Source organism: Terrapene carolina, unplaced genomic scaffold, assembly GCF_002925995.2.
Source record: "Terrapene carolina triunguis isolate 2854851 unplaced genomic scaffold, T_m_triunguis-2.0 Scaffold93, whole genome shotgun sequence".
In the NCBI taxonomy this organism is placed as follows: domain Eukaryota; kingdom Metazoa; phylum Chordata; order Testudines; family Emydidae; genus Terrapene; species Terrapene triunguis.
In genome coordinates this window covers 29,721,468-29,736,382 of record NW_020664444.1, presented here as the reverse complement: position 1 = coordinate 29,736,382, position 14,915 = coordinate 29,721,468, and the positions used below count along the sequence as shown (strand labels likewise).

Sequence of the window (14,915 nt, the reverse complement as noted above, 5' to 3'; positions counted from 1 at the left end):
GGCTGGCTTCAGGCAGGGGGGTGCGGCAGGGGCTGGCTACAGGCAGGGCAGGGGGTGCAGGGCTGGCTGCTGGCAGGGCAGGGGGTGTGGGGCTGGCTGAAGACAGGGGCTGGAGACAGGGCAGGGGGTGCGGGGCTGGCAGGCAGGGCAGGGGGTGTGGGGCTGGTGCGGGCAGAGGGCGCGGGTACAGCCCACCCTGTACGGTAAGTTCTCCCTCCTCCACCGGGGTAGCAGCAGCAGCCCGGGGCTCGAGGTCTATTTAAAGGGCCCGGGGCTCCCCTGCTTCCACCGCCCTGGCCCTTTAAATAGCCGCAGGAGCCCTCGGGAAACGGCGGGGCTCCAGCAGCTATTTAAAGGCCCGGGGCGGTAGAAGCAACGGGAGTCCCGGACTTTTTAAATAGCCCCCAGAGCCCCGCAGCCCTACCCCAGGGCTCCAGCAGTGGGGCTCTGGTGGCAATTTAAAGGGCCTGGGGCGCCAGCCCTTTAAATTGCCCCCGGGGAAGCTGGGCCACCCCGGTACGGTGCACCGGCTCTTGTCAGTATGCTGTACCAGGGCTTGGGCGCAGGGCCCTCTTAGGGGCGGGGCCCGATTCAGGGGAATTGGTTGAATTGGCCTAATGCCGGCCCTGCCTGCCCCAGTCTGGGGGGCTGTCTGTAAGCGAGGACTGGCCTGTCTCCCAAGATCTGTGAGAGTGAGGGATCGTCCTTCAGGATAGGTTGTAGATCCTTGATGATGCGCTGGAGAGGTTTTAGTTGGGGGCTGAATGTGACGGCTAGTGGCATTCTGTTAGTTTCTTTGTTGGGCCTGTCCTGGAGTAGGTGACTTCTGGATATTCTTCTGGCTCTGTCAATCTGTTTCTTCACTTCAGCAGGTGAGTATTGTAGTTTTAAGAACACTTGATAGAGATCTTGTAGGTGTTAGTCTCTGTCTGAGGGATTGGAGCAGATGCGGTTGTATCTTAGAGCTTGGCTGTAGACAATGGATCATGTGATGTGATCTGGATGAAACCTCAGCCTGGACCAGTCCACAGAAGAGATCCATTTCCTGGACACTGTAGTGCTAATAAGCGATGGTCACATAAACACCACTCTATACAGGAAACCTGACCGCTATACTTACCTACATGCCTCCAGCTTTCATCCAGATCACATCACACGATCCATTGTCTACAGCCAAGCTCTAAGATACAACCGCATTTGCTCCAATCCCTCAGACAGAGACAAACACCAATAAGATCTCTATCAAGCGTTCTTAAAACTACAGTACCCACCTGCTGAAGTAAAGAAACAGATAGCCCACCTTAATTGATTAGTCTTGTTAGAATTGGTATGGCGACACCCATTTTTTCATGTTCTCTGTGTGTATATATATCTTCCTACTGTATTTTCCACTGCATGCATCCAATGAAGTGGGTTTTAGCCCACAAAAGCTTATGCCCAAATAAATTTGTTAGTCTCTAAGGTGTCACAAGTACTCTTCGTTTTTTTTGCTGATACAGACTAACACAGCTACCACTCTGAAACCTGTGTCCTTGTGAAGAATTATTACTTTCCATTATGGCTGTTACAAGAGGCCCAAATTAGGATCAAGGTCCCCAATGTGAATTTCCACGTTTACTAGTTTGCCTGAAGTTTTTTTAAACTATTTACTTGAAATAGAGTTCTCATTTGTACATCAAAATTATTCTTAAATTAGGGTACGTGTATCTAGATACACACAAAATAACTTTCTGTTCTGCAGATTATGAAGAGTATGTCAATGATGGAATCAAGCTTCCTTCTTTAGTATGTGTGATAACAGGTACCACTTTTACATGATAATTTTCTGTTCCCTTTCAGTGCTGATGCTAGAGGATTAATTTTTATCATCCCATTATATTGACTCTTACGTTGATGTTTTTTTTTTTTTTTTTTGAAGTAACAAAAAAAATTGAATATTTGTTTGGCACTAATTTACCAGATCAATGGTTGGAGCAAAAAGCAAACCAATGGTGGCATGTTGGGCATTTTAAAATAAAAGATATGCCCCAGCATACGAATCTAGCCATTTTATTGTACTCTGTAATTCCTTTGGATGTATTTTCAGAATTTGAGTACTGAAGAAATGCTGGTAAAACATCTTAAAATGTGGTTTAAATGGTATTTGGCCTATTGCTAAGTAGGGAGGAATTTGGCTAGTACTTGGAAAGGAGACCTACTCGTTGAATTTGAGGATTTTGCAAAATGATATAGATGGTTCAACAAATGGTATTCTTTCCTCCTAGTACTAAACTAATAACGTAGCATGATGCTAAAAGGGCACTGTGCTGCTGGAGGGTGCCATCTTTCAGTTGATTTGTATCTGATAACATTGTATCTACGATACAGCATTATATCTCATGATTGCTCTCAGAAGACCCAATCGGATTCACTGTCACCATGCTAGGCCCTGTATGAACACTGATGAATGATGCAGCCTCTTCTTCTAATACCTTACAATCTAGGAAGACAAATGAGATTTGCTCTATATCCCTAGACTTTAATGTGCGGACAAACACCCACTTTGGGTGTTCACAGCAAAAACACTAATATATATTGTGTGTTTATTTTCCATTTAAAAGGTAAAGGGCCTCTAAAAAAGCACTACAACAGACTGATAGACAAAATGCACTTTAAACACATCCAGATCTGTACACCGTGGCTAGAAGCTGAGGATTACCCTGTTCTACTTGGTAAATAATGGATTACAGTTGCTGAAAAAAGCTTTAAAGACTCAAGAACAATGTGTGAGGCTTAAGCAAAGGCTATGGATAGCTGTTGATAATTTTGGGCAGGGATGGCATGATATTTATCAGAGATGGTTTTTACCAGGTAAAATCATGGTTTTTAGTGCCTCGGGAAAAATCAGTTAGTCCCAGTTTAAGGCATTTTCTATTTTTAAAACTGTTTAGTTAATGACACCACTTTATACTTAGTTTTAGTTACATATTCCAATTGTGGTTATGTAAGGCAGTAGATTTGTAGATTAATGTAGGGTTGTACAAATACAAAGTAAAACTAAAATGGGCATAATATTAATATATGTAATTATAATGCAGTACTGAACATTGGCATGTCTACATTTTGGTTTGGTATTTTCTCAAGGAAGTTATACATGTTATGACTCATTTTTTCAATATTATATAAACAAGTTGAAAACATTTGATTATATGAAAACAACAATGCAGAGTTGTAGACTTGAAGCATTAAGCAATCAGAAGCATGCAGAGTTGCAGACCAACGGGCCAGGTCCATTTGGCCATGCAGCATCCTGTAGCTGAAGACCAACTTTGATGTAGTGGATAGGCCAAGCCTATTCCTTGACTTTGAATGGATGTATCCAAAGTTTGAAAAGATTCATTCTGTATTTGCTGAACTTGCTGGTCCCTGATGCAATTATTCTTCCCAGTTTCCTGGTTTAAACTTGGTTTAAGTTGGTATTTACCAGTGCCTTGTCCTAAACTAGTTTTTCCTGGGAAATTGCCAACCCTGATTTTGGACGCTAGATATACGAATACCACAGTAAAATTAAATTGCTTGTTAAGAACAAAATATATAACTGTAGCTTGTGCCTTTTGTTATGGCTGAGAAATTGTTTAATTTTTGAAACTGCACTGTTTCCCCTCCTATTTTGGTAATTAGGTGTAGAATTGCATCTTGAAGGTTTGCCAATAGCTCTCTATTTAAAAAGCCTCTGTTTGCCCCCTTCTCTTCTTCTAGGTAGGCTGAAATATAGTGGGTTGGTTTCTGTTCAATGTATTCTCAAGTTCTGTTAAGTAAATAACACTTGAGAGTTTCTAGCTGAGCTGTTGAAGGTAACTGATGAGATTAGGAAATAGAATGTTCATACTCCCTTAGCATTTTAGAGAAATGAAGCTCAATAAAAGCTATGTAAGGATAAAATACTGGTAAAATACAAATTCTGCCTAATTTCAGCCCCTCAGGTCAGGCACTGTCAATTTATTTGGCTTGTATGTCTGTGGTGGTTTGTAAGTAATGAATATTCATCTCTGTAAACTTGGATTCTGTAAATTATCTATGTATTGTAAAGGCATTTGGATTGGAAGAGTCCTTTAGTGGGTCATTTAGTCCATCCCCTGAATTGTGGCAGGATTGATTTAATTAATTCTTTACTATTTCAAATAGATAAGGGTAGATTAAGTGTATAATATCTGTTAGTTTTTTAATTTCTCTTCTCCCCTTATTTTAATATCAGTTAGTTATGTTTCTAAATCTCAGCTGCTCTGAAAAATAAAAAAATTATATGGCTTTTACTTACTGACATTCTGACATAAATGATATTCCAAGTAGTTATGTTCTAATGGCACTAAAGAAGACATCAAGTTACATCAAAAATTGTTAATGTTTACAAAATTGTATGTTTAGACAATAATTTTTAGAGTTAATCACTTTCAAAATAAACTTTTTAAAAAGTCAGTTTTGTTTCTTTTATAATTTGTAGGCTCAGCAGATCTGGGTGTCTGTCTCCACAAATCATCTAGTGGTTTGGATCTGCCTATGAAGGTGGTGGATATGTTTGGCTGTTGTTTACCTGTATGTGCAGTACGTTTCCAGTGGTAAGAGCTTGCTTACTTTGACATAGCTTAAAATAACTCAAATAGATATTTTAAAACAAATATATAGTTTGCTACAAAATCACAATATAACAATTTCTGCTGATATTGAATTGATTCCTAGTTACGCCACAGTAATACGTTTGCTTTAATTTGATAAAGGTAAATAAAATTATTAAAACTAACTTATGACTTCTAGAGGTCATTTTAAAAATTAACACTTTTTTTGTGTGTGTGTGCACGCGCGCGCAAAAGTTAGGGCATTAACTGCAGTGTCCTAACCAGAATGCCTTAAAAACAACCACCTGTAATCCCAATTGGAAATTGTACTCTTCTTCATATCCTGTTCTAAACTACTGGGTTTGTTTCGATATACTGTTTGAGAGATGCTTCATTCCACTCTGGGATTGTCTAAACCTCAGTGATGGATGAAGTGGTTACTGTATCTATAGTTTATAAAGTACTTGTAATCCTTTGGGAGAAATATGGCTTTCATAATGTAAAGATACTTTGTCTTGTGCTGTAGCGTTGGTGGTGACAGCAGCACAGAATACTCTGTGATAGCTTTGTTCATGACTGTAATATATAATGAAGACTCTTTTCTTTTGTGTGTGATCTTTTAATAGGATCAGTTTAATAAGCCCGTAAAATACACTAGCTTTCAGTATGATCATGGTATCTTCAGGTGAAAAATGCACATTTCAAATTTTAAAGAGTTCCACTTTAAATAAAAAAAAAATCCTTGAAGAAAATCGCTGCACTATGTTATAGACTGCTGCTATTTAATCTATCCTGCTTCCTGGGCCAATTCAGAGGAGAATCAAATCTGCTATAATTTAGCCATTTTTCCAGCCATCTCGATGTGTAATGTATAACTTAGACTCTCACCCAGCTATCAAGTTACAATGTGTAATTTTACACAGTTTTACACATCACCTGCAAATTCGACTTACTGAGTCTAAAGAAGTCCAAGGTGGTGTAATTTGTATGCTAATGGGGTGGAACAGAGGGGTTAAAATGTAAATCAGCTAATAGGAGGATGCAAATTAAAGTAAATCACCCTTGCTGTAAATTATACTCTAGTATGTAAGCTACATGTTGGTAAATGTGTGTGTCTAGTGCAATGTAAGGGAGACTCAGAAAGTATAATTGAATCTATTATATGTGAAGGGGTTGAAAGATGATGTATATTATTCTGTCTTAGGTTCCCTTGGATTCATTTAGACTCCATGACTGTGAAAGATCTGTCTTTCAGAAGGGTTACATACAATAGAGTACTGCAGACTGGTCATTATGGAAATGAATGGCTTCAGTTACAATGGGCTAACAAAGTATAGACTCAGACTTTAAGGTCAGAAGGGACCGTTATGATTGTCTAGTCTGACCTCCTGCACAACGCAGGCCACAAAATCTCACCCGCCCACTCCTGTAAAGTCCTCAAATCATGGTTTAAAGACTTCAAGATGCAGAGAATCCTCCAGCAAGTGACCTGTGCCCCACGCTGCAGACCCGTGCCCCACGTAAACCCCCAGGACCTCTGCCAATCAGCTAACCCCTGAGCATGTGGGCAAGACTCACCAGCCAAACACCCAGGAAATAATTCTCTGTAGTAACTCAGATCCCATCCCATCACAGGCCATTGGGCATATTTACCGCTAATAGTCAAAGATCAATTAATTGCCAAAATTAGGCTGTCCCATCATACCATCCCCTTCATAAATTGTCAAGCTTAGTCTTGAAACCAGATATGTCTTTTGCCCCCACTGCTCCCCTTGGAAGGCTGTTCCAGAACTTCACTTCTCTGATGGTTAGAAACGGTGGTCTAATTTCAAGTCTAAACTTCCTGATGGCCAGTTTATATCCATTTGTTCTTGTGTCTACATTGGTACTGAGCTTAAATATTTCCTCTCCCTCCCTGGTATTTATCCCTCTGATATATTTATAGAGAGCAATCATACCTCCCCTCAGTTTTGCTCCTCTTTCCACTGGGTACAGCTTCCCTTCCATCTGGGAATGCTCCAGCCCCTGCTATCCCAGTCCTGTCCTCCAAGGCTCAACCACTGCACACCTCGCAGTGCTGTCTCAGGGCTTGTCTTCAGTATGGGGGTAAGTCGATCTAAGTTATGCTACTCCAGCTATGTGAATAATGTAGCTGGAGTCGACATAGCTTAGGTCGACTTACCCGAGTGTCTTCCTTATGCTGTGTCGACGGGAGATGCTCTCCTGTTGACTTACCTTAATCATCTTGGGGAGCCGGGGTACCAGGGTCAACCTGAAAGCGCTCTGCCATCAATTTAGCGGATCTTCACTAGACCCACTACATCAACCCCCATTGCATTGATTGCAGCAGCATCAATCTCCCTATAGTGAAGACCAGCCCTCACGCTTCTTGTGGCAGATTCTAGCAGCCTTCACCTCATACACCCCTGAGAAGCTCTAGCAGGCTTCTCCACAATCTGCAGCCAGCAGGGGAGGCTGCTTTGCTGGTAGCATGAAAGGTGGGCTGCACTGCTTGGATTCCTCCTTGCACTGCTCTCACTTAGGATCCTGCTTCAATTACAAGCCCCACTCTTTCTGCACAATAATGGCGGGGATCACAAACTTGTACATTAATCTGTGCTGGCAGACAAAATAACATGTCACCACTGTATCCTTTTTATTCCTTCCCAAGAGTGGGAATTTCTCAGTACAGTTTGCTAATACACTTTGTATAGCAGCAGTTCTGGACAGGCTTATGCCTCGGAAGGAGGACTAATCTGTTTCAGTCATTTGCAGCTTATACCCCAATGCAAGAAATGGAATTCATGTTGAGAGATCCAGGATCTTAACAACATGGGGCTTGTAATAGGGTTTACAAACCCCATACTGAGCATAGGTAGAAGAGAGGAGAGTCTTCCCTCCTCACAGGCAACCAGACTGACCACACCCCAGCACAGCTGCCAAAACCACCATCATAGAGGCATGTACCCAGAGCTGGGACCAATAAGGAAAACAAGCCCAGCTATAATGGAAGGAGAACAGAGAGATAGGGAGGCAGAAAGGCCTGGGATAGTGGAGGGGCAACAGCCCCATGCCATGCTGCCTCTAAGAAACTGACAAGAGAAGACTGCAAGTCCTGGAGTTTAAGGGCTGATTGACTCATTTTAGGTTAAGTTGATGGACTGGGCTGATTTGATTTGAATAGAGGGAGACCAATTAGGAGAAAGCTGGGACCTCTAGAGAGACTGTCCCTAGAGTATTTGATAGGGCTACAGTACATAAACAATCTCTGCAAGTATTTAAGTGGAGAAGCCTTTTATGTTGTTCTCACATTTCCTTCACTGGTTTTGTTCACAGTTTACATGAACTTGTGAAACACGATGAAAACGGCTTGATATTTAGGGACTCGAATGAACTTGCAGAACAGCTGAAGGTAAAGATATTAGAGGCCCAAGTCATTTTTGTTTCCTTTTTCTTTATGGTTAATGGAAAGGTATGGCTTTTGCACGTTTGGAGTGAGTAGATTATAGATCCGGTTGTCATGTTTTTCTCTTCCTGTCTTCTCTCATTGTTTACTTTTGGGCAGTGATGCTTTTTTGTTTGTTTATTTATTTATTTTTATAAACTGTTAGTCAACACTGAATAGTATTGAGTATTAATAATTATGCTTTGTGGATTTAACTTTAAAATATGCATTGTAAGAGGAATTCCCTGCCTATAGTTATAGATTTTATTGGCCACATCTGTTTGTGTATGAATTTAAAGCAAGAAAGCACATTTTAGATATTTTATCATCTTGCAATGCCTAGAGGTCTAGAAGGAAGAGTCCACTTTACTGCTCCTCTCTTAATAATCTGCCCATTAAAGTTGGGAGGGGCAGGAGATGCTTGAAGTGTGATATTTAACTTCTTCTATGTTATTTCTTTAACCTTGCAGATGCTCTTATTGGAATTTCCTACAGGTGAAAGTAAACTTTATCTGTTCAGAAGAAATCTTCGGGCATCCAAACAGCTGCGGTGGGATGAGAGCTGGGAACAAACTGTGCTTCCTGTGTTTAGGAACAATTAATGATTTCAAAAAAATGGACAAAAGAATTTTACATATGATTTTCACATTCCCAAGTTTGGTTATACATGATGGAAATGGTGAATAAAACCTTTATATTTGGTCTTAGACAAGTGTTTTTTAAATCTCTCCATCCTGAAACAACCTTTGCAACACACACTTTGATCTGTGATTTGAACCAGTTGGATGAATAATTCGGTATGATTTGAGATTTGTTTACAGCTGAACTTGTACTTCACATTATGTAAAGATAGAGGAAGGACGTGGTCCCTGCCTGACGGAACTTAAATTTCACAATCTATCCGGACTGTTAATCTACCTCTAGCACTTGGAATGAATGGTTCGGACAGCGACATCCCTTAGGGGAGGATCTATTAATGGAGATTCTCTATGTCCTAGTAAGGGGGCAAGGATGGAAGATGATAAAATACAGGTAGGATCTGATGAGAAACAGTGAAATGAAAAAAAAGTCCCATTCAATAACATCATGTAGTAGCAGACAGCTAAAAAATGACAAGTTTTTAAAGTGCTTATTTACCAATGCTAGAAGTCTAAATAATAAGATGGGTGAACTAGAGAGCCTTGTTTTAAATGAGGATATTGATATAATAGGCATCACAGAAACTTGGTGGAATAAGGCTAGTCAATGGGACACAGTAATACCATGATACAAAATATATCAGAAGGACAGAACAGGTCGTGCTGGTCAGGGAGTGGCACTATATGTGAAAGAGAGCATAGAATCAAATGAAGTAAAAATCTTAAATGAACAAAACGGTACTATAGAATCTCTACAGATAGTATTTCCATGCTCTAATAAGAAGAATATAGCAGTACCTGACCAGGATGGTGACAGTGACTGTGAAATGCTCAGGGAGATTAGAGAAGCTATTAAAATAAAAAACTCAATAATAAGAATAATAATGGCGGATTTCAACTATCCCCATATTGACTGGGTACATGTCACCTCAGGACAGGATGCAGAGATAAAGTTTCTTGACACCTTAAATTACTGCTTGGAGCAGCTAGTCCTAGAATCCACAAGAGGAGAGGGAATTCTTGATTTAGTCCTAAGTGGAGCACAGGATCTGGTCCAAGAGGTGAATATAGCTGGACTGCTTGGTAATAGTGACCATGATATAATTAAATGTAACAGCCTTGTGGCGAGGAAAACACCACAGCGGCGCAACACTGTAGCATTTAATTTCAGAAAGGGGAACTACACAAAAATGAGGAGGTTAGTTAAACTTAAATGTATACCCCAAATTAAAAAACATAGTAAGAGAACAAAAAAGTGTGGCTAAACAACAAAGTAAAAGAAGTAGTGAGAGGCAAAAAAGCATCTTTGAAAAAGTGGAAGTTAAATCCTAGTGAGGAAAATAGAAAGAACTCTGGCAAATGAAATGTAAAAATATAATTAGGAAGGCCAAAAAAGAATTTGAAGAACAGCTAGCCAAAGACTCAAAAAGTAATAGCAAATTTTCTTTTAAGTACATCAGAAGCAAGAAGCCTGCTAAACAACCAGTGGGGCCATTGAACAATTGCGATGCTAAAGGAGCGCTAAAGGACGATAAGGCCATTCCGGAGAAACTAAATGAATTCTTCGCATCGGTCTTCATGGCTGAGGATGTCAGGGAGATTCCCAAACCTGAGTCATTCTTTTTAGGTGAAAAATCTGAGGAACTGTCTCAGATTGAGGTGTCATTAGAGGAGGTTTTGGAACAAATTGATAAACTAAACAGTAATAAATCACCAGAACCAGATGGTATTCACCCAAGAGTTCTGAAGGAACTCAAATGTGAAATTGCAGAACTACTAACTGTAGTCTGTAATCTATCATTTAAATCAGCTTCTCTAACAAATGCTTGGAGGATTGCTAATGTGACGCCAATTTTTAAAAAGGGCTCCAGAGGTGATCCTGGCAATTACAGGCCAGTAAGCCTGACTTCAGTACTGAGCAAACTGGTTGAAACTATAGTAAAGAACAAAATTGTCAGACACCTAGATGAACATAATTTTGTTGTGGAAGAGTCAACATGGTTTTTGTAAAGGGAAATCATCCCTCACCAATCTACTAGAATTCTTTGAGGGGGTCAACGTGGACAAAGGGGATCCAGTGGATATAGTGTACTTAGATTTTCAGAAAGCCTTTGACAAAGTCCCTCACCAAAGGTTCTTAAGCAAAGTAAGCTGTCATGGGATAAGAGGGAAGGTCCTCTCATGGATTGGTAACTGGTTAAAAGATAGGAAACAAAGGGTAGGAATACAGGGTCAGTTTTCAGCATGGAGAGAGGTGTCCCCCAAGGCTCTGTACTGGGACCAGTCCCATTCACCATATTCATAAATGATCTGGAAAAAGGGTAAACAGTGAGGTGGCAAAATTTGCAGATGATACAAAACTACTCAAGATAGTTAAGTCCCTGGCAGACTGTGAAGAGCTACAAAAGGATCTCTCAAAATTGGGTGACTGGGGAACAAAATGGCAGATGAAATTCAATGTTGATAAATGCAAAGTAATGCACATTGGAAAACATAATCCCAACCATACATACAAAATGATGAGGTGTAAATTGGCTGTTACCACTTAAGAAAGAGATCTTGGCGTCATTGTGGATAGTTCTCTGAAAACATCCACTCAATGTACAGCGGCAGTCAAAAAAGCAAACAGAATGTTGGGAATCATTAAGAAAGGGATAGATAGTAAGACAGAAAATATCATATTGCCTCTATGTAAATCCATGGTATGTCTACATCTCGAATACTGCATGCAGATGTGGTCGCCCCATCTCAAAAAAGATATATTGGAATTGGAAAAGGTTCAGAAAAGGGCAACAAAAATGATTAGGGATATGGAACGGCTGCCATATGAGGAGAGATTAATAAGACTGACTTTTCAGCTTGGAAAAGAGACAACTAAGGGGGATATGATAGAGGTCTATAAAATCATGACTGTTGTGGAGAAAGTAAATAAGGAAGTGTTATTTACTCATAACACAAGAATTAGGGGTCACCAAATGAAATTAAGAGACAGCAGGTTTATAACAAACAAAAGGAAATATTTTTTCACACAACGCACAGTCAATCTGTGGAACTCCTTGCCGGAGGATGTTGGGTAGGCCAAGTCTATAACAGGGTTCAAAAGAGAACTGGATAAATTCATGGATGACAGGTCCATCAATGGCCATTAGCGTGGATGGACAGGGATGGGGTCCCTAGCCTCTGTTTGCCAGAAGGTGGGATTGGGCAACAGAGGTTTGATTTCTTGGTGATTACCTGTTCTGTTCATTCCCTCTGGGGCACTTGGCATCGGGAAGACAGGATACTGGGCTAGATGGACCTTTGGTCTGACCCAGTATGGCTGTTCTTATACAAGGGGGAAGAATTCAGGCTGCTTTAGGAATCCTAACCTCAGAATTTTCTGACTTTTGCTATTTCAGTTTTAAACACAAAGGTCGCTTCCCTGTGGATTTTTACATATGGTATAATGGTTAAATTTTCTGTCACTGGAATGAATGCTTTGCTTGCACTGGGTAATTACAGACGGCTCTTCCACATGAATGGGAGACACTCTTCATTTTGAACAAGAATACTTGCTCATAAAGAAACATTCTGTTTTAAATGTAACTTTAAAATAACTTATGTCCTTGGCTGTTCTTCCCCAGGTAAATGTTGAGTATCCCCTTTTATATCTTTATGGTGGCAGAACCACTGAAGTCTGTCGCTCTGGCTGTGCTTGCACAATATCCATCTTGCTGTTTGTACAGTACATAATGCCAGATCAGCTTTCTGGATGTTCACTTTCTGTAACATATCTTTATTGTTGGTATTACTCATGCATGGTCGTGGTGTTCACATGCTGTTTATTATGTTATTGTTTTGAAAAGACTGGGACTAAATAGTTATGTGCCATAATGCCCCATCACCAGCGTATCTAGGTGTACATACACCTCTGCCCTGCCTCACTTTTTGCTTTGCTCTCATTTCCACACTCCTCCACCCCCCAGAAATGCCCCCACCTTATCCCAAGTCTCCAGATGGCATACAGCCACCTAGAAAGCAGGTAGCGTTCTAAGGCTCGTGTATTTCATTCCCTACCATATGCCCAGTGGTGACTGCTGAGATGTGAGGGAGGAAAGGGGAAACTAGATCTTTTAAGGGAGAAGTCAAAACAAATGCATAGCATCCAGTAAAGATCTTGATGTGTCTGACTCAAAGCAAAGCACCCAGCATGTCCTGTGGAGCCTCCACTGCATATAACTTTCCAGGCTCGGGGCCTGATCAATGCCCAGTGAAGTCAATGGGAGGCATTTCTAGAGATGACTTGGGGCTTGTCTACACTGGCACTTTACAGCGCTGCAACTTTCTCATTCGGGGTGTGAAAAAACACCCCCCAAGTGCTGCAAATTTCAGCGCTGTAAACTGCCAGTGTAGGCCGTGCACCAGCGCTCGTAGCCACCCTCCGAGTGCTGGTAGCTATTCCCCTCATGGAGGTGGGTTTTTTATAGCGCTGGGAGAGAGCTCCACAACACAGCCCCATTAAAGCACTGCTAGTGAAGACATGCCCTTGATTAGTGTTTAAGTACCTTTGGAGGCAAAAATACTGGGTTACTAAAGGAGTTTGTAGTCTAGCGGAGAAGAACCAAGTAGTGTAACAAGAACCAGTGGATGGAAGCTGAAACTAAAAAAATTCACATTGGTTAGAAACAAAGCACAATTTTTTTAACAATGAGGATGATTAACCATTGGAACCAAGTACCCAAGGAAGTGGTGGATTCTCCATCTCTTGCTATCTTCAGATCAGATTGGGTGCCTTTCTGGAAGATGTACTTTAGTCAGACAAATTATTGGGCTCAGTTCAGGGGTGACGGGGTGCAGTTCTATGGCTTGTGTTATACACATCAGCCTAGATGATCTAATGGTCTCTGGGCCTTAAAAATCTATGAATGAATTTTCATCTACTGTACTTCAGTGGTCTTTGGCCTGGTTCCTGAAGATGAGTATTGATGTAGGTGATGGGGAAGAAGGAAAAAGTCAGACGGTATTTATGGAATTGAACAAGATAAAAATGATTTACCTCCGTCTTCACCCTCTTGTCAGTGAAACAGCCCTGCAGATAAGAGAGTCCCCATCGAGAACTGATTCCAGTGAATGGATGGAGCATTTGAGTCAATAAAGAGAAAGTGTCATTGAAGACCCAGTATATGCAACTTAAAACCAAAATTTTGTCTAGAGTGATGGGAATATCCTGTTTTCTCTGATGTAAAAATGAAATAGGTTAAACCTTGTGAAAGGGTGGTCCACTCAGTGCAGGGATGGTGCCTGCTCCTGGCCACTCTGGAGGTTAGCTCATGAGGCCAATGCCCTTTCCTGGGGTTGCACACTTGTCACTCCATCTCTCTCTCTCTCTCAGCTCTGCAGCCCCTCTCTCACTCCCGGAACTAGTGTCCTCTTCCTGACTTGGCCCTGCGGCCAGGTCACCAAATGGTTTTCTCTTCCAGGTCTGGGAAGTCTCTTCCCACAAACAGGCACTCTTCCTGTTGGTGTGTGTGTTTATCTATATATGTATATATCTATATATGCACATATACTGGCAGCGTCCTGAAGAAGTGTGGAAGATTACAGAGTCTGGGTGGAGTTCATTTAAAATGATACATACTTTATTTTAAAAAGAAAAAAGCATCAGGGGCTAAATGTTTCTTCATACCATTCATGTCCTCCTTTTTTCAGTGTTTTCTTTTTGAGAGAATGTAGTGGTGAAAGATTCCTGATGGGGATTTCCAATAGAAGATCCCAGAATGACAGGCAACAGCAAAGCTGATTTTAAATTTGGGAGTGAGAGAGCTTGAAGATAAGTGTTTACTTCCCCACTCAGCGATATGTTTTATCCCCTTTTATGTCCTTCCTGGATTCAACTTTCCATCTGTGCATATCAGCTTAAGTTTTGATCAAGGAGTGTAAACAGCTTTCTGAGCTGAAGTCATTGCCAGCAATCAAGGATCTTACAAGCCGTAATTAATCACAAGAGAACTCCATGAGGTGCAGTCACTGTAACCATTTCTCAGGACAGTAAATATTTAAAATAGAACTGAAATGCTATCTGCTGAATCCCTCGTTGAGGGTTTTGGTTTCCATGATAGTGGGAGAAGGCATGTCTTATACCTGCTGCTGGGAAAAGGTGCTTCATTCTTTACCCCATATTTGTGGTGGTAACTGTGACAGCAGAGGAATTGCTGAACCCCCCAACGCTGGTCCAGGAAGGGATGCAAAGGCTGAATAGAT

General features: G+C 41.0%; 1 protein-coding gene across 1 annotated transcript in view; it reads left to right on the top strand.

The window, feature by feature from the left end:
- The window catches only part of ALG1 (ALG1 chitobiosyldiphosphodolichol beta-mannosyltransferase), a 25,711-nt gene extending 16,979 nt beyond the window's left edge, over positions 1-8,732 (top strand). Inside the window, exons 9-13 of the mRNA XM_024214361.2 lie at positions 1,742-1,801; positions 2,601-2,711; positions 4,481-4,595; positions 7,929-8,004; positions 8,508-8,732. Of these exons, the coding sequence (XP_024070129.1) occupies positions 1,742-1,801; positions 2,601-2,711; positions 4,481-4,595; positions 7,929-8,004; positions 8,508-8,639 (494 nt within the window). The 3' untranslated portion in view covers positions 8,640-8,732. The remainder of the gene's footprint in view (positions 1-1,741; positions 1,802-2,600; positions 2,712-4,480; positions 4,596-7,928; positions 8,005-8,507) is intronic.
- The last annotated feature ends 6,183 nt before the right edge of the window (positions 8,733-14,915 follow it).